The sequence below is a fragment of the Physella acuta genome, unplaced genomic scaffold (genome assembly GCF_028476545.2).
Source record: "Physella acuta isolate Inbredline_101_S28 unplaced genomic scaffold, ASM2847654v3 ptg002825l, whole genome shotgun sequence".
NCBI lineage: Eukaryota > Metazoa > Mollusca > Gastropoda > Physidae > Physella > Physella acuta.
In genome coordinates, this window is record NW_026734227.1 from 2,160 (window position 1) to 24,652 (window position 22,493).

Genomic DNA, 22,493 nt, shown 5'->3' on the forward strand with positions numbered 1-22,493 from the left:
GTTCACATCCACGGGCGCAACTTTGTGGCGGGAAACTTTATCGCCTCCAACATCGTGAGCGCCGTCAGCATGTGCCGTAGGACCTTGGTCATCCTGACCGGGAACTTCTGCAAGAGTCACTGGTGTAAATACGAGGTCCAGGTAGGTGGAATTATTATTGTGCTTTTCAAGTGCTTTTAAAAAATATCCTAACAGTAATTCCAGTTCTAATCTAGAACTAAACGATTAAAACCTTTTCTTTATAAGCAAAAAAATAACGTTTAGTTTTGGTTTTGCCAGTAAAAAACAATCTATTCTTAACTAAATGCGATATTTTTAAAAATAAAATGAACTGTTGGATTTAATTTAGGCGTTAATTTAAAAACAACTGAAATCTGTGTCTGATTTAAGACAAGCCTGGCACATTGTCTAGCTCTAAGGGGTGACACCACACGAAAAATGTTTTTCTTTATTATGCGAGATAATGATAATGTAACAGATTTATTTGTTAACAGTATTTATACTCAGATAAAATATAGGCCGTAGTACCTTGTCCACTTCTTGCATTAAACATGCACCCAATCCATAATTTGAAGCATCCGTTACCAGTGTTAGTGTCTTCTCAAAGTTAGGGGCAGTAAGCGTTACTTCATGTTCAAAGTACTGCTTTATTAGCTGTAAAGCATCCTGACATTCTTTAGACCAATTTATTGTTCTACTGCTGTCCTTGGTAATTAGCTGTCTTAGAGGTAGAGTTATATCTGAGTACTTGGGTATGAATTTGCTGTAGAAATTAAATAGACCCAATACACCTTTGACTTCTTTCTTGGTTTTAGGTATTTCTAAGTTGAGAATTTTATTTTTATTTCCGTCAGTAGGTCTAATTTGATTTTTGCCTACTTTGAATCCCAAAAAATCCATTTCTTCATTTGCAAATTTTAACTTTTCAGGTGCAATAGTCGCGCCATGCTCCCTTAATTTTGTTAGTACCTCTCTAACTGACTGCATATGTGTCTTGATAATGAATACATATGTCATCAACAAAATGTACTACATTCTTTATATCTGCCCAGCATTATTCTCATAAATCTGGAGAATGTTGCTGTTGAATTTACTAGGCCAAAAGGCATAACATTCCACTCAAATAATCCTTCATCAGTTGTAAACGCTGTGTAGTGTTTGGATTCCTCATCCATACCTATTTGCCAAAAACCTCGGTTTAAGTCCAGATGAGTGAAAATTGTTGAGTTCCCTATCTCTTCCAATAGTTCATTAGTATCTCTCAGTGGTTCTGCGTCTATTTTCGTGATTTTATTCAAATCTCTATAGTCACAGCAAATTCTTACTTTTCCATTCTTCTTTTTTACTATCACCATTGGTGAAGCTACAGATGAATTTGAGCGTTGTATTTTGTTAGTTTCGATCAAATGATTTAATTCTTTCTTCACTGCTTCTCTGTATGCATAAGGTACTGCATATTGTTTCTTTTTTAAATTAGCATCCTTGTTTAATTCTATGACATGAGTAATCGTTCTTGTGTAGCCAGTATCTTCAGTAATGACATCTTTGAATTCGTTCAATAACTGCTGTAGTTCTTTTCTGTACTTCAGCGGAGTAATTTGCTGGATTTCTTCTTCTGTTTGAATTATGTTCGCTAAGGTAGGTTGTTCCTCTATAATTACTACGCTAGATTGTTCTTCTATTTGACGTTTTGGCAGTTCTTCATCACGACCAACTTCCTCATTTATGTCAGTGTCATGTGTATTAATGTCCTCCATCACCTGAGTTATCTGCTCAGGCATGTTATCGTATTTCCTCAGTAGATCAACATGTACTATCTTTATTGTGCCTTTGATGTCCACAGCATAATCTACTTCGTTCACTTTCTTTTTAATCACAAATGGTCCCTGCCATAATTTGACCCCTTTCCAGGTAGGTAGCCAAACATAGACATTGTCTGTCTCCTTCAATTGCCTGAGGTATCTATTTTTGTTTTTCAATTTTCTCTGTCTACTTGCCTCTCCCTCCGCATTTTGTTGAGCAGATTGTAATCCATATACCATTTTGCTTTTTCTTTTCAGTAATGAACTCAAAAGCATCTTGTTCAGTGATTTGAGTGCCAAGTAATCTATCATTTAGCAACGAAAGCGGCCCCTCTTGGATTTTGATCCAAACATTAATTCAAATGGCGAGTACCCCGTCGCGTCATGCACTGTTCCTCTATAGGCGAACAGTATCGCCGGAATATACTCATTCCACTCCTTAGGATGATCTTCTGTAGCTTTTGCTAGCATTACCTTGAGTGTTTTATTCCACCGTTCACACATACCGTTTGCTTGCGGTCTGTAGATGGTCGAGTGTACCTGAGTGATCTTCAGCAGCTTTGTTAATGCATTAGTCACATTAGAGGTAAATTGTTTGCCGTTGTCTGACAGCAGAGTTTCAGGAAAACCATATCTTGAAAAAATGTCTAATAATGCAGAACATATAGTTTCGGATTTTATATCCCTTAGGGGTATAGCTTCTGGCCATCTGGACGCCATGTCTATTAAAGTTAGAATAAATCTGTGACCTTTTTTTGATGCAATTGGTAGAGGTCCTACTATGTCTATAGCCACTTTCTCAAACACCCTTCCTATTTTAACAGTTGGCTGTATAGGAGCAATATGTTTGCTGTGTAGATGATTTTTAGTTATACATTGCTTGCATTTACCAATGTATCTTTTCACATCCTGATGGATTCCCGGCCAGAACGAGTTGTCAAGGATTCTATTTATAGTTTTTCCTGACTCCCATGTGCCCAGCCAAAGGACTATCATGTGCTGTCTCCAAGACCTAGACCTTTCAGTGTCTCTGGAATGACTATTTGTGTCCTTTTAATGCTGTTATTCTGAAATATTCTAACCAGTATATCATTTTTTATTTCATAGCAGTGGCCTCTGTACTTTCCTTGTCGTTTATTGATGTTATTCATCAGTTTTTTTGTGACTTCATCCTCTTTTTGTAGCCTTGCCATGTGAATGTAGGATGTTTACTACGACACTTTGTTTCTTGACTGTGATTGTACTTATACCACTTGTGACATCATAAGTAACAGTAATACAATGTAGCAACATCACTTTATTGCCTCCACTTCTGACACCATATGTAACAACATGAATTCTTTGTTGTTATTGTGGGTTCTTCAATATACTCACACGAGCAACAGTAGTTGTGAAACAATAACTTTATTTACACTTTGTACAGAGAATAATAGATCCATAGTAAATCCCATGGTCACAAGTGGTATAAGTACAATCACAGTCAAGAAACAAAGTGTCGTAGTAACATCCTACATTCACAGCCACAGTCCTCAGGTTCAAGTTCTAGCACACAACACCCGTTCACCTTTTTGCTCTCCCTTTTATTCACTACTTTCTCTCCCCTTACGTACATGAGCGATCTCACCCAAAAACATGGAAAAACACATGACGATCGCTCAAACAGTCCTTCCGCTAGCCAGGTACTCTTCATTCATGCAACTTCATGTAAAACACAATAATATAAACATATCTAATTATACAGTCTGTGACAGTATACAATCACATTTTGTAGCTCTAGCTGCCACGAAAGCCATGAAATGTTTAAATTGAAAACATTTTTTTAAAACTATGTATCTTTGTTCGCTCAATATTCAAAACAAAATCGCATTTACGATATTCACTTTGATATTTATTTTTTAACTTTTTTATGTATTTTTATATAAGAAAATATACCTAAAAAATAAGTAGACGGTTTTACATAAACTTTAATATTTTCTAAGTATTGCAGTAAAATGAAAACACAAAACTTGAAAGTAGTGTAATGCTTAAAACTTGTGCAAAGTTTTCACTTTTGTGTGACACTAGGTTAATGGGACGGCGTAGTCACATAGTCAAACTTACTAAAGGTTTTTTTTTTCCTTCAAAAAGACAGAAGTGTTAATTACGTGTAAATTGGTTTATTCTTTTATCTTAGTTTAAGGCGTACTAACCCAGTTTTTTATTAGTATTGCAATCACAATAAACAGTGTATTTTCTCACTAAAATGTATAATTTTGAAATTATAAATGAAAGCGAAATAAAAGTAAAAAAAAAAGGTGTAACCGCGTGTTTTGTTTGATCTTTTAACAATTTAACCACCAAGCCCACATCATTAGTCGATAACAGGTCGGGAAAAGTTTTAGTTTTCTAGACCTTAGTACGATAGGTCAATAGTATTAATGAATCCTTTTACTTGTTGTCATTTAAAACATTGAAGTAAGCCTTTATATGGCGGCATTGCCTTGACCGTGACGGTTGCGTTGACCGTAGTATGACCTTGACCTTTCTATTTCAGATGGCTAACATGGAGTCGGTCCACGACGGACGTCCGGTGCTGATTTTCCTGGTCAAAGAGAACATGGCGGCCAAGAACCTGGGCGAGCTCATGTCCTTCCTCCGCTGCAACACTTACATCCCCTACCCGCAGGGGGGAGCAACTCTCGGAGCGGGAGATGAAGGCCATGTGGGACAAACTGGCACAGGACCTGCGCTAGCTGTAGGACCTCAGCGAGGACATTCAGGTCTAGATCGTCTCATGGAGGACATTCAGGTCTAGATCGTCTCATAAAGGACATTCAGGTCTAGATCGTCTCATGGAACTAATACGCTGGCTGATAGTTTGGAGGACATTCATGATGTCCTATTGCTGGCCTTCCAGGATCCGCTACACCACAGTACTTGAATGGCAAATACCCCTTGACCTCTAGCAGTCATTATTTTCGTGTGCCGACAGCCATCCTTGCAAGGTTCACACAACAATGTAACTGGATATCATTTATAGCCTTGGGCATATTGCTTCATCAACCGTATAAAACGGGTCCTTCAAAGAAAAATATTGGATTACTAATCAGGCGTATCGTTTTACCACATGCGATGCCCATTAAACCAGTGATAACAAAAACAATTAAACTGTTTGGAGTTTAAATCAAAATCGATGTTATAAAGGAAAACAAAGTGTTTTTTTTTAAGCTTTGACAACTTTTTGACAGCCGCTTGACCGTTGTGTGATTTCTTATTACGGCATGGTGTCTTGTATTAATCAGGAAAAGAATTTTTCACTATAGAAAATTCTTTTTCCCCTTAAGAAAACAAATTGTAATAAATGCTGTAACTGTATAAGGTGTATTTTTTTCTTACAAATTGGTTGCAAATTATTATTTTTATTATTGTTGGCTATAAATTATTTTATTTTTTAATTTAAAAAAGAACGAGAGCCCATTAGTTTTATTGCTTCTTAAAAACATTTCTATATATCTTCCATCGATGAGAGATATGATTTTTAAAATATATATTTAGAATCAGTCGGTACAAATCTTCATAAGATCTACTCTTTGATGCTTTTCTATAAAAGTGCAGTTTTTCCGTGTGAGTCAAGCGATATGCTTTCTACAAATCTTTTTCATAAACATAAACAAAAAAACGTTATATCGGAAAAAAATGGTAATCGTAACTTGTTCCTGGAGCTATCCCATTTGTTGCAACATCAATTTTCGTTATATTATTGGATACATGTTTTATTTTTGTATTGTGGTAGGAGATTGACAAATGATTCACAAAATGGCTTCCTGTGTTATTTAACCCATGCTACTTAGATCGGCCACAGGAAGTAGACATATTAGAATTGTAAGATACAACATTAAAAATAATTTCACCGCATCATCACTATTATAGTTTAACTTATCAACCTTAGTGGTTTTTAAACTACTTAATAACTAGTTGTTTCCGCCCGTTGAGGAAAAGCTGCAACGGGGCATAATCTGCTAATTTTCTTTTATAACATTTTGACCCTTCTACTTTGAAATATGACCTGCAGATATGTAAACTATAGCTCTTTTCGGATCTTTATCTGAATCTTAAATTCCAAACTAACTCCGTCTTTGAAGAAATGACAAATTTCGACAAAGCTGAAGGTCAAGAACGTGTACACTAACTTCGGTGAGTATGTAAATCTGAAGACAAAATCGTACAGAATATGAGAATTTGTTAAACTGGAGACACTATCCTCCAAAATATGAGAGTTAGGCGACACCATCTGCCAGAACTAAAGAATCTCATCATTATTCAGGTAAATTAAAAAAAAAAACAGCACCTTTATGGTGCGGAAGGATGCTTTTTGTTACACGGTGTAGTATATCGCACTGGCATATTTATATCAAAGATTATAATAATAAAAGGAATTTGTAGAAAATAATAAATATGTATTCAGTTCATAAGAAACAACGAAGCCTCGCTTCGAAAATTAAAAAAAAAACAAGAATACCCAAAATTATAAAAAAAATGTTACTAATAATATAATCAAATGAAGTCTATCATTACCAAGTAATCTTTTTTTTTTTTTTTTTTTTTTTTTTTTGCCGTTTAATAAAAATATTCACATTTGGTTTGGAAAATACTAGCTGGCAAGTACAAACACGAGAAGATGGTGACATACATACTAGCCCTATTGGAAACGTCATATCATTGTTTCATAGTGGGCTTTATCTGTAGGTCATTGGCGTGACAATGCCTCTGTGTGTGGTTGAGGGTGTGAGGTGTGTAGGGGATCTGCTAGGTATACAGTTAGTAACATATTGTATTGTTAAGGGCATGGAATTACACCCCTCCCTATGCACTAGTCTCTATGCTGTCGCTATTCTAGAAGGTTTAACATTATTTTTATCAAGGCGGAAGTGTGTCGTGCTTGCGGATTAGCAACAAGCCAAATCATAGATTTCAATGACGATACTTTAACCCCAGGCCTTTCCTTATCTTCAACTTGGCTCTTAAACAAAAATACCAGAGGCTCTTATATAAGAAAATCCGTGTATGGCTAATAGACACAAGCGTACCATGTCAAAAGTTTTTAAAATTTTGTTTGTGTGGTCTGCGTGCGGGTTCCCTAGGCTTGTAAACTTATGCTGAACTGGATTAGGTAGCACGTACTTCAACGTAGTTTTACATCAACGCAAGATGGAGGTTATTTCATTACTTGAAAGCAAATGTAGTAAATGGAGCATCATTTTTTCAACCAACGTTTGAATAACAATAACAGCAATGGTATTGTGTTTCATGAATGCCTAAAAAGTGTGATACTTTCTGACCTAAGTATAAAAAGTCGCTTTGTCCGAGCTAGGTAAATAAAGACTGACTCTGTACAAGACCATATATGTCAGACGCTCATTCTAACATCAGCTAATAATTAAAGTGCTGTCTAAAATTTGTCTCACTCTCTCCATATTTTTACACATAATTTAAACAAAACCGTACAATTGTTTTCACTAAAACTTCTAGCTCACAGTTATTAGACCAATCGCAGTCATGATAACAAAATTCACTATCTCGTGTTTGCTCTTGGTTTTTTTGACCAATGAAGCGGGAGCATACACTTCACGTCCACCGGACATGACGTCTTCAGTTAGTGTTAACGGAAAGTCAGATTCTAAAAATTCCTGGTTGAATGACAAGTCAACCAATACAAAAAATAGCAATATACATCGTATGGCAATCCCATCTAATAACGTTGTATCGGTTAACGATGTCATGAAAAAAGACGCCGTCCTGACAAAAATGAAAAGTAATTCCTCACCAAGTCACAAACTAACAATGGACTTAGGTGTCAATAACCAAGTGACCTCTGACCTCAATAACAACAACAAAAGAGAATCTCTTCTCGAGTTGTCAAAAACACAATCATGCAATCCCAGAAGGAATTCAACTTACAGCATATATTCGGGATGTAGGTGCTACAACGAAACAAATTGCTGTGATTGCAGCGGCCTTCGACTAACATCCGTCCCTCAAAACCTACCGCCTAACATAACAAAACTTGACCTGTACAACAACGCTTTAACTGAAATACCTCCTCATTCGTTAAAAAATTACTCACGACTTAGAATATTGCATTTGAATTCAAACAACATTTCAAAGCTGAATGAAAGCTCGTTTTCGGGTCTGGAAAACTTGACGTTTCTCCGACTGGACGATAATTCCCTAGCGATGACCCCTGACACGTTTCCCGTGGGTGTCTTCAAGCCTTTGGTGTCCCTCACGGCCTTGAGGTTGAATAAAAACTTTAACTCGGCGGTAGGAGGGAACAATTTTAGTTACCCAGATTTAGCGCTATCTGACTTGAAAAACTTGAAAGCGCTTTATATAGATGGGCTGACGAATGCGTCGTTTGGAGTGGGATTCAGTAGGATGACGTCACTGGTCAACTTTACCGTAACTGGCTATCTGGATGGATACTGTAATATAATTTGTTTAAGCAACACGACATTTCAGTACCTGGGACACATCAAGGTCCTCAACCTCAGCAACTGCCACCTACGTGGGGGGCACATTGACAAGGATGCCTTCACGCCTTTGGTGAGCCTGGAGATGCTGGACATCCACTACAACGAGGACATTGGAATCAAACACCTGCAGCATATCATGCACGGGCTGAGGAACAACACGAACCTGTGGTGGCTGGACGTTAGCACCATCGAGTGGCGCTACTCCACCGGAACTCAAGTCAATGCCAGTCACGTGACCAACCTCCCCAAGTCCTTGACCACTCTCAAGGTCGCGGGGAACAGCATTGAGAAGATAGACAACGACACGTTCGACCATCTTCCCCCAAACTTAACTCTTCTGGACATCGGAAAAAACCGAATCGTGTTCGGGGTTTTCCTTGAATTTCTCCCAAAACTGACCAAACTCCAGACTTTACTGATCAACGGCGAAGACTACCTCTACGATATTCCAACATCCTACAATAAAGAATCCATCAAACATTTTCATTCCCTCCTCAAGAGGAGAAGCGTTGGAGATGACAACACGTTGGTATTCCACCTCCCACCACAACTGTCCCGGATAGAAATGGTTAACGCGGAGTTGCAGTACCGTCTGTCACGGTTGACGATAGACAGCAACAACTCCCTGACAGACCTTGTGTTGGACAGAAACTTTTTGCCTGAGCTGCAGGGTCCGTTCATCGGCTTCAATCATTTGACCACCCTCAGTATCCACTCGAGCTATGTTAGTTCCCTGGAGTGGACGTTTTTCTCTCATTTGCCGTATTTGGAGCATCTTAACCTCGGCGCAAACATTCTTGGGGATTTTTTTGACACACACCATGATGAGCTAATTTTTTCCAACTCTACACATCTGAAAACTTTAGATCTTTCCTTTAACAACATATACAATTTAAGTCTAGATGCGTTTGTCGGTCTCGAAAATCTTCAAGTTTTAGATTTGTCAAACAATCGTCTCTCTAGCTTTAATGTAAACATCACGTTTATGAATAATTTGAGAGTATTGAACCTTAGCCACACATCAGTGTCTACACTCCCTGCTCTAGTCACCAACCATATTGACTCTCTCATTAAAAAGCACGTGCCGATACAAGTGGAAATGTCCAACTGCCCTATTCTTTGCACGTGTATACAACTGCATTTCCTAACCTGGATGATTAATTCCCCTGCTTTTAAGTCGTTTGATAACTACTACTGCGCACGTAACAACATCTACACAAACTTGACCAACGGCTACAACAAAACCGTGGAGCTGCTGAACAAAGAGTGCGCATCCAACGAGAAGCTCTTCCTGTTTGTTGTTGCCGCCACGCTGCTCGTGCTGTTTGCTCTCGTCGGTCTCATGATCTTCCGCTTCAGGTGGAGCCTGCGGTACCTGTACCACGCGGCGATGCTGAACTTCCATAGACGACACGAGACAAAAGGCAACACATTTTACTATGACGTTTTTATCTCCTACGCCAACCAAGATGAACGTTTCGTCCTGGAGGTTGTCGAGCCTGGTAAGTCTTTAAGAGAAAATAATGATGAAACTTTTGGGGCAATGCCTAGCGCTTTTCTCACAGAACTAGTATTAAATAATTTTAAATTTCATTATGGAATAAGTCAGCGATTGTTTTAAGTAAGTATTACATTTGGTGACTGTTCAGGTTGTTTATATTATCTTTGGTTGGGGTTCTTTTTAAGGAAAAACAAAAGTTAGAATAAGACCGGTGCAACGCCTGGTCGGATCAGCTAATCGTTAAATAAATAAAAGATGTGATGAAGCAGCGCTCGTTATTATATCAATGTCAAACTATTGCCTACTAACAAACAGACAAATACATACACATATATGTGAATATATATATATATATATATATATATATATATATATATATATATATATATATATATATATATATATATATATATACATACATATATACGTCACGGCCCATTACATATTAATTTATATCAAATGCCAGTGAAGGACCTAGCCGGTACGGCTTGTATATATATATATACATATATATATATATATATATATATATATATATATATATATATATATATGTATATTTGTATACATCTGTATATATATGTATATATACACACACACACACACACATATATATATATATATATATATATATATATATATATATATATATATATATATATATATATATATATATATATATATATATATATGTGTGTGTGTGTGTGTGTATATATACATATATATACAGATGTATACAAATATACATATATATATATATATATATATATATATATATATATATATATATATATATGTATATATATATACAAGCCGTACCGGCTAGGTCCTTCACTGGCATTTGATATAAATTAATATGTAATGGGCCGTGACGTATATATGTATGTATATATATATATATATATATATATATATATATATATATATATATATATATATATATATATATATATATATATTCACATATATGTGTATGTATTTGTCTGTTTGTTAGTAGGCAATAGTTTGACATTGATATAATAACGAGCGCTGCTTCATCACATCTTTTATTTATTTAACGATTAGCTGATCCGACCAGGCGTTGCACCGGTCTTATTCTAACTTTTGTTTTTCCTTAAAAAGAACCCCAACCAAAGATAATATAAACAACCTGAACAGTCACCAAATGTAATACTTACTTAAAACAATCGCTGACTTATTCCATAATGAAATTTAAAATTATTTAATACTAGTTCTGTGAGAAAAGCGCTAGGCATTGCCCCAAAAGTTTCATCATTATTTTCTCTTAAAGACTTACCAGGCTCGACAACCTCCAGGACGAAACGTTCATCTTGGTTGGCGTAGGAGATAAAAACGTCATAGTAAAATGTGTTGCCTTTTGTCTCGTGTCGTCTATGGAAGTTCAGCATCGCCGCGTGGTACAGGTACCGCAGGCTCCACCTGAAGCGGAAGATCATGAGACCGACGAGAGCAAACAGCACGAGCAGCGTGGCGGCAACAACAAACAGGAAGAGCTTCTCGTTGGATGCGCACTCTTTGTTCAGCAGCTCCACGGTTTTGTTGTAGCCGTTGGTCAAGTTTGTGTAGATGTTGTTACGTGCGCAGTAGTAGTTATCAAACGACTTAAAAGCAGGGGAATTAATCATCCAGGTTAGGAAATGCAGTTGTATACACGTGCAAAGAATAGGGCAGTTGGACATTTCCACTTGTATCGGCACGTGCTTTTTAATGAGAGAGTCAATATGGTTGGTGACTAGAGCAGGGAGTGTAGACACTGATGTGTGGCTAAGGTTCAATACTCTCAAATTATTCATAAACGTGATGTTTACATTAAAGCTAGAGAGACGATTGTTTGACAAATCTAAAACTTGAAGATTTTCGAGACCGACAAACGCATCTAGACTTAAATTGTATATGTTGTTAAAGGAAAGATCTAAAGTTTTCAGATGTGTAGAGTTGGAAAAAATTAGCTCATCATGGTGTGTGTCAAAAAAATCCCCAAGAATGTTTGCGCCGAGGTTAAGATGCTCCAAATACGGCAAATGAGAGAAAAACGTCCACTCCAGGGAACTAACATAGCTCGAGTGGATACTGAGGGTGGTCAAATGATTGAAGCCGATGAACGGACCCTGCAGCTCAGGCAAAAAGTTTCTGTCCAACACAAGGTCTGTCAGGGAGTTGTTGCTGTCTATCGTCAACCGTGACAGACGGTACTGCAACTCCGCGTTAACCATTTCTATCCGGGACAGTTGTGGTGGGAGGTGGAATACCAACGTGTTGTCATCTCCAACGCTTCTCCTCTTGAGGAGGGAATGAAAATGTTTGATGGATTCTTTATTGTAGGATGTTGGAATATCGTAGAGGTAGTCTTCGCCGTTGATCAGTAAAGTCTGGAGTTTGGTCAGTTTTGGGAGAAATTCAAGGAAAACCCCGAACACGATTCGGTTTTTTCCGATGTCCAGAAGAGTTAAGTTTGGGGGAAGATGGTCGAACGTGTCGTTGTCTATCTTCTCAATGCTGTTCCCCGCGACCTTGAGAGTGGTCAAGGACTTGGGGAGGTTGGTCACGTGACTGGCATTGACTTGAGTTCCGGTGGAGTAGCGCCACTCGATGGTGCTAACGTCCAGCCACCACAGGTTCGTGTTGTTCCTCAGCCCGTGCATGATATGCTGCAGGTGTTTGATTCCAATGTCCTCGTTGTAGTGGATGTCCAGCATCTCCAGGCTCACCAAAGGCGTGAAGGCATCCTTGTCAATGTGCCCCCCACGTAGGTGGCAGTTGCTGAGGTTGAGGACCTTGATGTGTCCCAGGTACTGAAATGTCGTGTTGCTTAAACAAATTATATTACAGTATCCATCCAGATAGCCAGTTACGGTAAAGTTGACCAGTGACGTCATCCTACTGAATCCCACTCCAAACGACGCATTCGTCAGCCCATCTATATAAAGCGCTTTCAAGTTTTTCAAGTCAGATAGCGCTAAATCTGGGTAACTAAAATTGTTCCCTCCTACCGCCGAGTTAAAGTTTTTATTCAACCTCAAGGCCGTGAGGGACACCAAAGGCTTGAAGACACCCACGGGAAACGTGTCAGGGGTCATCGCTAGGGAATTATCGTCCAGTCGGAGAAACGTCAAGTTTTCCAGACCCGAAAACGAGCTTTCATTCAGCTTTGAAATGTTGTTTGAATTCAAATGCAATATTCTAAGTCGTGAGTAATTTTTTAACGAATGAGGAGGTATTTCAGTTAAAGCGTTGTTGTACAGGTCAAGTTTTGTTATGTTAGGCGGTAGGTTTTGAGGGACGGATGTTAGTCGAAGGCCGCTGCAATCACAGCAATTTGTTTCGTTGTAGCACCTACATCCCGAATATATGCTGTAAGTTGAATTCCTTCTGGGATTGCATGATTGTGTTTTTGACAACTCGAGAAGAGATTCTCTTTTGTTGTTGTTATTGAGGTCAGAGGTCACTTGGTTATTGACACCTAAGTCCATTGTTAGTTTGTGACTTGGTGAGGAATTACTTTTCATTTTTGTCAGGACGGCGTCTTTTTTCATGACATCGTTAACCGATACAACGTTATTAGATGGGATTGCCATACGATGTATATTGCTATTTTTTGTATTGGTTGACTTGTCATTCAACCAGGAATTTTTAGAATCTGACTTTCCGTTAACACTAACTGAAGACGTCATGTCCGGTGGACGTGAAGTGTATGCTCCCGCTTCATTGGTCAAAAAAACCAAGAGCAAACACGAGATAGTGAATTTTGTTATCATGACTGCGATTGGTCTAATAACTGTGAGCTAGAAGTTTTAGTGAAAACAATTGTACGGTTTTGTTTAAATTATGTGTAAAAATATGGAGAGAGTGAGACAAATTTTAGACAGCACTTTAATTATTAGCTGATGTTAGAATGAGCGTCTGACATATATGGTCTTGTACAGAGTCAGTCTTTATTTACCTAGCTCGGACAAAGCGACTTTTTATACTTAGGTCAGAAAGTATCACACTTTTTAGGCATTCATGAAACACAATACCATTGCTGTTATTGTTATTCAAACGTTGGTTGAAAAAATGATGCTCCATTTACTACATTTGCTTTCAAGTAATGAAATAACCTCCATCTTGCGTTGATGTAAAACTACGTTGAAGTACGTGCTACCTAATCCAGTTCAGCATAAGTTTACAAGCCTAGGGAACCCGCACGCAGACCACACAAACAAAATTTTAAAAACTTTTGACATGGTACGCTTGTGTCTATTAGCCATACACGGATTTTCTTATATAAGAGCCTCTGGTATTTTTGTTTAAGAGCCAAGTTGAAGATAAGGAAAGGCCTGGGGTTAAAGTATCGTCATTGAAATCTATGATTTGGCTTGTTGCTAATCCGCAAGCACGACACACTTCCGCCTTGATAAAAATAATGTTAAACCTTCTAGAATAGCGACAGCATAGAGACTAGTGCATAGGGAGGGGTGTAATTCCATGCCCTTAACAATACAATATGTTACTAACTGTATACCTAGCAGATCCCCTACACACCTCACACCCTCAACCACACACAGAGGCATTGTCACGCCAATGACCTACAGATAAAGCCCACTATGAAACAATGATATGACGTTTCCAATAGGGCTAGTATGTATGTCACCATCTTCTCGTGTTTGTACTTGCCAGCTAGTATTTTCCAAACCAAATGTGAATATTTTTATTAAACGGCAAAAAAAAAAAAAAAAAAAAAAAAAAAAAGATTACTTGGTAATGATAGACTTCATTTGATTATATTATTAGTAACATTTTTTTTATAATTTTGGGTATTCTTGTTTTTTTTTTTAATTTTCGAAGCGAGGCTTCGTTGTTTCTTATGAACTGAATACATATTTATTATTTTCTACAAATTCCTTTTATTATTATAATCTTTGATATAAATATGCCAGTGCGATATACTACACCGTGTAACAAAAAGCATCCTTCCGCACCATAAAGGTGCTGTTTTTTTTTTTAATTTACCTGAATAATGATGAGATTCTTTAGTTCTGGCAGATGGTGTCGCCTAACTCTCATATTTTGGAGGATAGTGTCTCCAGTTTAACAAATTCTCATATTCTGTACGATTTTGTCTTCAGATTTACATACTCACCGAAGTTAGTGTACACGTTCTTGACCTTCAGCTTTGTCGAAATTTGTCATTTCTTCAAAGACGGAGTTAGTTTGGAATTTAAGATTCAGATAAAGATCCGAAAAGAGCTATAGTTTACATATCTGCAGGTCATATTTCAAAGTAGAAGGGTCAAAATGTTATAAAAGAAAATTAGCAGATTATGCCCCGTTGCAGCTTTTCCTCAACGGGCGGAAACAACTAGTTATTAAGTAGTTTAAAAACCACTAAGGTTGATAAGTTAAACTATAATAGTGATGATGCGGTGAAATTATTTTTAATGTTGTATCTTACAATTCTAATATGTCTACTTCCTGTGGCCGATCTAAGTAGCATGGGTTAAATAACACAGGAAGCCATTTTGTGAATCATTTGTCAATCTCCTACCACAATACAAAAATAAAACATGTATCCAATAATATAACGAAAATTGATGTTGCAACAAATGGGATAGCTCCAGGAACAAGTTACGATTACCATTTTTTTCCGATATAACGTTTTTTTGTTTATGTTTATGAAAAAGATTTGTAGAAAGCATATCGCTTGACTCACACGGAAAAACTGCACTTTTATAGAAAAGCATCAAAGAGTAGATCTTATGAAGATTTGTACCGACTGATTCTAAATATATATTTTAAAAATCATATCTCTCATCGATGGAAGATATATAGAAATGTTTTTAAGAAGCAATAAAACTAATGGGCTCTCGTTCTTTTTTAAATTAAAAAATAAAATAATTTATAGCCAACAATAATAAAAATAATAATTTGCAACCAATTTGTAAGAAAAAAATACACCTTATACAGTTACAGCATTTATTACAATTTGTTTTCTTAAGGGGGAAAAAGAATTTTCTATAGTGAAAAATTCTTTTCCTGATTAATACAAGACACCATGCCGTAATAAGAAATCACACAACGGTCAAGCGGCTGTCAAAAAGTTGTCAAAGCTTAAAAAAAACACTTTGTTTTCCTTTATAACATCGATTTTGATTTAAACTCCAAACAGTTTAATTGTTTTTGTTATCACTGGTTTAATGGGCATCGCATGTGGTAAAACGATACGCCTGATTAGTAATCCAATATTTTTCTTTGAAGGACCCGTTTATACGGTTGATGAAGCAATATGCCCAAGGCTATAAATGATATCCAGTTACATTGTTGTGTGAACCTTGCAAGGATGGCTGTCGGCACACGAAAATAATGACTGCTAGAGGTCAAGGGTATTTGCCATTCAAGTACTGTGGTGTAGCGGATCCTGGAAGGCCAGCAATAGGACATCATGAATGTCCTCCAAACTATCAGCCAGCGTATTAGTTCCATGAGACGATCTAGACCTGAATGTCCTTTATGAGACGATCTAGACCTGAATGTCCTCCATGAGACGATCTAGACCTGAATGTCCTCGCTGAGGTCCTACAGCTAGCGCAGGTCCTGTGCCAGTTTGTCCCACATGGCCTTCATCTCCCGCTCCGAGAGTTGCTCCCCCTGCGGGTAGGGGATGTAAGTGTTGCAGCGGAGGAAGGACATGAGCTCGCCCAGGTTCTTGGCCGCCATGTTCTCTTTGACCAGGAAAATCAGCACCGGACGTCCGTCGTGGACCGACTCCATGTTAGCCATCTGAAATAGAAAGGTCAAGGTCATACTACGGTCAACGCAACCGTCACGGTCAAGGCAATGCCGCCATATAAAGGCTTACTTCAATGTTTAAATGACAACAAGTAAAAGGATTCATTAATACTATTGACCTATCGTACTAAGGTCTAGAAAACTAAAACTTTTCCCGACCTGTTATCGACTAATGATGTGGGCTTGGTGGTTAAATTGTTAAAAGATCAAACAAAACACGCGGTTACACCTTTTTTTTTTACTTTTATTTCGCTTTCATTTATAATTTCAAAATTATACATTTTTAGTGAGAAATACACTGTTTATTGTGATTGCAATACTAATAAAAAACTGGGTTAGTACGCCTTAAACTAAGATAAAAGAATAAACCAATTTACACGTAATTAACACTTCTGTCTTTTTGAAGGAAAAAAAAAACCTTTAGTAAGTTTGACTATGTGACTACGCCGTCCCATTAACCTAGTGTCACACAAAAGTGAAACTTTGCACAAGTTTTAAGCATTACACTACTTTTCAAGTTTTGTGTTTTCATTTTACTGCAATACTTAGAAAATATTAAAGTTTATGTAAAACCGTCTACTTATTTTTTAGGTATATTTTCTTATATAAAAATACATAAAAAAGTTAAAAAATAAATATCAAAGTGAATATCGTAAATGCGATTTTGTTTTGAATATTGAGCGAACAAAGATACATAGTTTTAAAAAAATGTTTTCAATTTAAACATTTCATGGCTTTCGTGGCAGCTAGAGCTACAAAATGTGATTGTATACTGTCACAGACTGTATAATTAGATATGTTTATATTATTGTGTTTTACATGAAGTTGCATGAATGAAGAGTACCTGGCTAGCGGAAGGACTGTTTGAGCGATCGTCATGTGTTTTTCCATGTTTTTGGGTGAGATCGCTCATGTACGTAAGGGGAGAGAAAGTAGTGAATAAAAGGGAGAGCAAAAAGGTGAACGGGTGTTGTGTGCTAGAACTTGAACCTGAGGACTGTGGCTGTGAATGTAGGATGTTACTACGACACTTTGTTTCTTGACTGTGATTGTACTTATACCACTTGTGACCATGGATTTACTATGGATCTATTAATTCTCTGTACAAAGTGTAAATAAAGTTATTGTTTCACAACTACTGTTGCTCGTGTGAGTATATTGAAGAACCCACAATAACAACAAAGAATTCATGTTGTTACATATGGTGTCAGAAGTGGAGGCAATAAAGTGATGTTGCTACATTGTATTACTGTTACTTATGATGTCACAAGTGGTATAAGTACAATCACAGTCAAGAAACAAAGTGTCGTAGTAACATCCTACATTCACATGGCAAGGCTACAAAAAGAGGATGAAGTCACAAAAAAACTGATGAATAACATCAATAAACGACAAGGAAAGTACAGAGGCCACTGCTATGAAATAAAAAATGATATACTGGTTAGAATATTTCAGAATAACAGCATTAAAAGGACACAAATAGTCATTCCAGAGACACTGAAAGGTCTAGTCTTGGAGACAGCACATGATAGTCCTTTGGCTGGGCACATGGGAGTCAGGAAAACTATAAATAGAATCCTTGACAACTCGTTCTGGCCGGGAATCCATCAGGATGTGAAAAGATACATTGGTAAATGCAAGCAATGTATAACTAAAAATCATCTACACAGCAAACATATTGCTCCTATACAGCCAACTGATAAAATAGGAAGGGTGTTTGAGAAAGTGGCTATAGACATAGTAGGACCTCTACCAATTGCATCAAAAAAAGGTCACAGATTTATTCTAACTTTAATAGACATGGCGTCCAGATGGCCAGAAGCTATACCCCTAAGGGATATAAAATCCGAAACTATATGTTCTGCATTATTAGACATTTTTTCAAGATATGGTTTTCCTGAAACTCTGCTGTCAGACAACGGCAAACAATTTACCTCTAATGTGACTAATGCATTAACAAAGCTGCTGAAGATCACTCAGGTACACTCGACCATCTACAGACCGCAAGCAAACGGTATGTGTGAACGGTGGAATAAAACACTCAAGGTAATGCTAGCAAAAGCTACAGAAGATCATCCTAAGGAGTGGAATGAGTATATTCCGGCGATACTGTTCGCCTATAGAGGAACAGTGCATGACGCGACGGGGTACTCGCCATTTGAATTAATGTTTGGATCAAATCCAAGAGGGGCCGCTTTCGTTGCTAAATGATAGATTACTTGGCACTCAAATCACTGAACAAGATGCTTTTGAGTTCATTACTGAAAAGAAAAGCAAAATGGTATATGGATTACAATCTGCTCAACAAAATGCGGAGGGAGAGGCAAGTAGACAGAGAAAATTGAAAAACAAAAATAGATACCTCAGGCAATTGAAGGAGACAGACAATGTCTATGTTTGGCTACCTACCTGGAAAGGGGTCAAATTATGGCAGGGACCATTTGTGATTAAAAAGAAAGTGAACGAAGTAGATTATGCTGTGGACATCAAAGGCACAATAAAGATAGTACATGTTGATCTACTGAGGAAATACGATAACATGCCTGAGCAGATAACTCAGGTGATGGAGGACATTAATACACATGACACTGACATAAATGAGGAAGTTGGTCGTGATGAAGAACTGCCAAAACGTCAAATAGAAGAACAATCTAGCGTAGTAATTATAGAGGAACAACCTACCTTAGCGAACATAATTCAAACAGAAGAAGAAATCCAGCAAATTACTCCGCTGAAGTACAGAAAAGAACTACAGCAGTTATTGAACGAATTCAAAGATGTCATTACTGAAGATACTGGCTACACAAGAACGATTACTCATGTCATAGAATTAAACAAGGATGCTAATTTAAAAAAGAAACAATATGCAGTACCTTATGCATACAGAGAAGCAGTGAAGAAAGAATTAAATCATTTGATCGAAACTAACAAAATACAACGCTCAAATTCATCTGTAGCTTCACCAATGGTGATAGTAAAAAAGAAGAATGGAAAAGTAAGAATTTGCTGTGACTATAGAGATTTGAATAAAATCACGAAAATAGACGCAGAACCACTGAGAGATACTAATGAACTATTGGAAGAGATAGGGAACTCAACAATTTTCACTCATCTGGACTTAAACCGAGGTTTTTGGCAAATAGGTATGGATGAGGAATCCAAACACTACACAGCGTTTACAACTGATGAAGGATTATTTGAGTGGAATGTTATGCCTTTTGGCCTAGTAAATTCAACAGCAACATTCTCCAGATTTATGAGAATAATGCTGGCAGATATAAAGAATGTAGTACATTTTGTTGATGACATATGTATTCATTCTAAGGATATCAAGACACATATGCAGTCAGTTAGAGAGGTACTAACAAAATTAAGGGAGCATGGCGCGACTATTGCACCTGAAAAGTTAAAATTTGCAAATGAAGAAATGGATTTTTTGGGATTCAAAGTAGGCAAAAATCAAATTAGACCTACTGACGGAAATAAAAATAAAATTCTCAACTTAGAAATACCTAAAACCAAGAAAGAAGTCAAAGGTGTATTGGGTCTATTTAATTTCTACAGCAAATTCATACCCAAGTACTCAGATATAACTCTACCTCTAAGACAGCTAATTACCAAGGACAGCAGTAGAACAATAAATTGGTCTAAAGAATGTCAGGATGCTTTACAGCTAATAAAGCAGTACTTTGAACATGAAGTAACGCTTACTGCCCCTAACTTTGAGAAGACACTAACACTGGTAACGGATGCTTCAAATTATGGATTGGGTGCATGTTTAATGCAAGAAGTGGACAAGGTACTACGGCCTATATTTTATCTGAGTATAAATACTGTTAACAAATAAATCTGTTACATTATCATTATCTCGCATAATAAAGAAAAACATTTTTCGTGTGGTGTCACCCCTTAGAGCTAGACAATGTGCCAGGCTTGTCCTTAAATCAGACACAGATTTCAGTTGTTTTTAAATTAACGCCTAAATTAAATCCAACAGTTCATTTTATTTTTAAAAATATCGCATTTAGTTAAGAATAGATTGTTTTTTACTGGCAAAACCAAAACTAAACGTTATTTTTTGCTTATAAAGAAAAGGTTTTAATCGTTTAGTTCTAGATTAGAACTGGAATTACTGTTAGGATATTTTTTAAAAGCACTTGAAAGCACAATAATAATTCCACCTACCTGGACCTCGTATTTACACCAGTGACTCTTGCAGAAGTTCCCGGTCAGGATGACCAAGGTCCTACGGCACATGCTGACGGCGCTCACGATGTTGGAGGCGATAAAGTTTCCCGCCACAAAGTTGCGCCCGTGGATGTGAACTTTGACCCCTCTTTTGACTAGCTCTGTGGAAGTTATTTATCTTTGGAATTTCGCCATATTTTTGTGTGCGACATTTACTATAATTTTAAAATTTATTCATTCCCTAAAGTGTAACGAAATAGATAGTCATTATAGCCTGAATTAATTCATTATGTTTTCACATTTTATTAACTTTATAACTGATTTAAATCGTTCTTTTAAATAGACAAATTCTTTTTAACTTATTTTTTAAATTGACGAACGGATGGACGGGAGTGGTATGGTGTAGAGGTGGAGTGGTATGGTGTAGAGGTGGAGTGGTATGGGATGAGATGCTTTGGTGACCGTGGTGTTAGCTGTATATATATATATATATATATATATATATATATATATATATATATATATATATATATATATATATATATATATATAATAAATAAAGCTCAATTCTGTATGTAGAAATAAGTTTGTTTGTCGTTGACATACTTTGATGGATTTAAGTGTTAGACTATTATCCTGCTCATAGTCTAAATTTATGAGTTAAAAAATTATTATTTAAAGTGTTGGGAAATAATTTTCATTTTTCAAACTGATAGTAATAATTGTCGGCATGTTCATTGAACACAATTTTAAAAAAAATAACAAAAATTCTAATTATGTCTGAAAATTATTTATATTTAGTCCCTTTAGCACTTACTTCCCTTTGATAAATTAGGAAAACACAATTACTTCCCTTTATTAAACATTGCATTAGTGGAAAAGAATTTACTTTTTATTACTTTGTTTTGGTGTTGGGAAAAAAAATATTTACATAATTAGCGGGGATTGATCAGGTGCAAATGTTGTAGGTATTTTACGAATACGCTTGGAGTATTATAATTGTTCATTTGGTTTGGTTTGGCACCTACGTTCGTTTAAGTGAGTGCAAAAGACTATGAATAAGTTGGAATACTGTAGTCGATTATTAAGCTGAAACAGGCGATTCTGCCCCGGGCTAGACTGTGAGCACTTTGCGTTTATGTTCGCGTTAGTGTTTTCTTTGTGTTTAGGTTGGTTTTGCGTTAGTGGTTGCGTTTTGATTTGGTTCGTTTTTGTTCTTTCTTTTTTCGTTTTCGTTTGTGTTTTTTTCTTTTGGGTTTTGTGTTTGTATTTGTGTTTGTGGTTGGTTTTGCGTTTGGATTTGGTTTGTTTTCGTTTGCTTTTTTGTTTGTTTTTTCTTTGTGTTCGTATTGGTGTTTGTGGTTGTGGTTGGGTTTGTTGTAAGGTTTTTGTTTTCGTTTGCTTTTTTGTTTGTTTTTTCTTTGTGTTTGTATTGGTGTTTGTGATTGTGGTTGGGTTTGTTGTTAGGTTTTTGTTTTCGTTTGTATTTGTAATTGTGTTAGCGTTATGTTTGCGTTTTGTTGTTTAGGTTTTGGTTGGTTGTGGTTTGGGTGGGCAATGCCGGGTTTATGATGATTACTAAACACACAGGTAATAATCTTTAACAGAAAGGTTTTTCACAGAAGCCAGAGCAGGGCCTGGCCGGGACGGCTAGTGTTTATATATAAATCACCGAATCTGCAATAATATAGTTTTTTAAAAACA

The 22,493-nt window shown here is 36.8% G+C and overlaps 3 protein-coding genes across 3 annotated transcripts; 1 reads left to right on the plus strand and 2 right to left on the minus strand.

The window, feature by feature from the left end:
* Positions 1 to 7,421: 7,421 nt before the first annotated feature.
* On the plus strand, positions 7,422 to 9,935 carry LOC131934436 (toll-like receptor 4). Its single transcript, XM_059290524.1, has one exon. The coding sequence runs from the start codon at positions 7,422 to 7,424 to the stop codon at positions 9,933 to 9,935; it is 2,514 nt and encodes an 837-aa protein (XP_059146507.1).
* Positions 9,936 to 10,993: 1,058 nt separating this feature from the next.
* On the minus strand, positions 10,994 to 12,712 carry LOC131934437 (toll-like receptor 4). The gene has a single exon (XM_059290525.1). It carries the CDS (start codon positions 12,710 to 12,712, stop codon positions 10,994 to 10,996), a length of 1,719 nt encoding a protein of 572 aa, XP_059146508.1.
* A 3,141-nt stretch (positions 12,713 to 15,853) lies between these two features.
* Positions 15,854 to 20,950, minus strand: LOC131934438 (toll-like receptor 4; the record flags this gene model as incomplete). The annotated part of the gene is made up of 2 exons (XM_059290526.1): positions 15,854 to 16,592; positions 20,787 to 20,950. Coding segments are annotated over 2 exons (362 nt in total), but the record flags the coding sequence as incomplete, so codon positions are not given.
* Between the last annotated feature and the right edge of the window lie 1,543 nt (positions 20,951 to 22,493).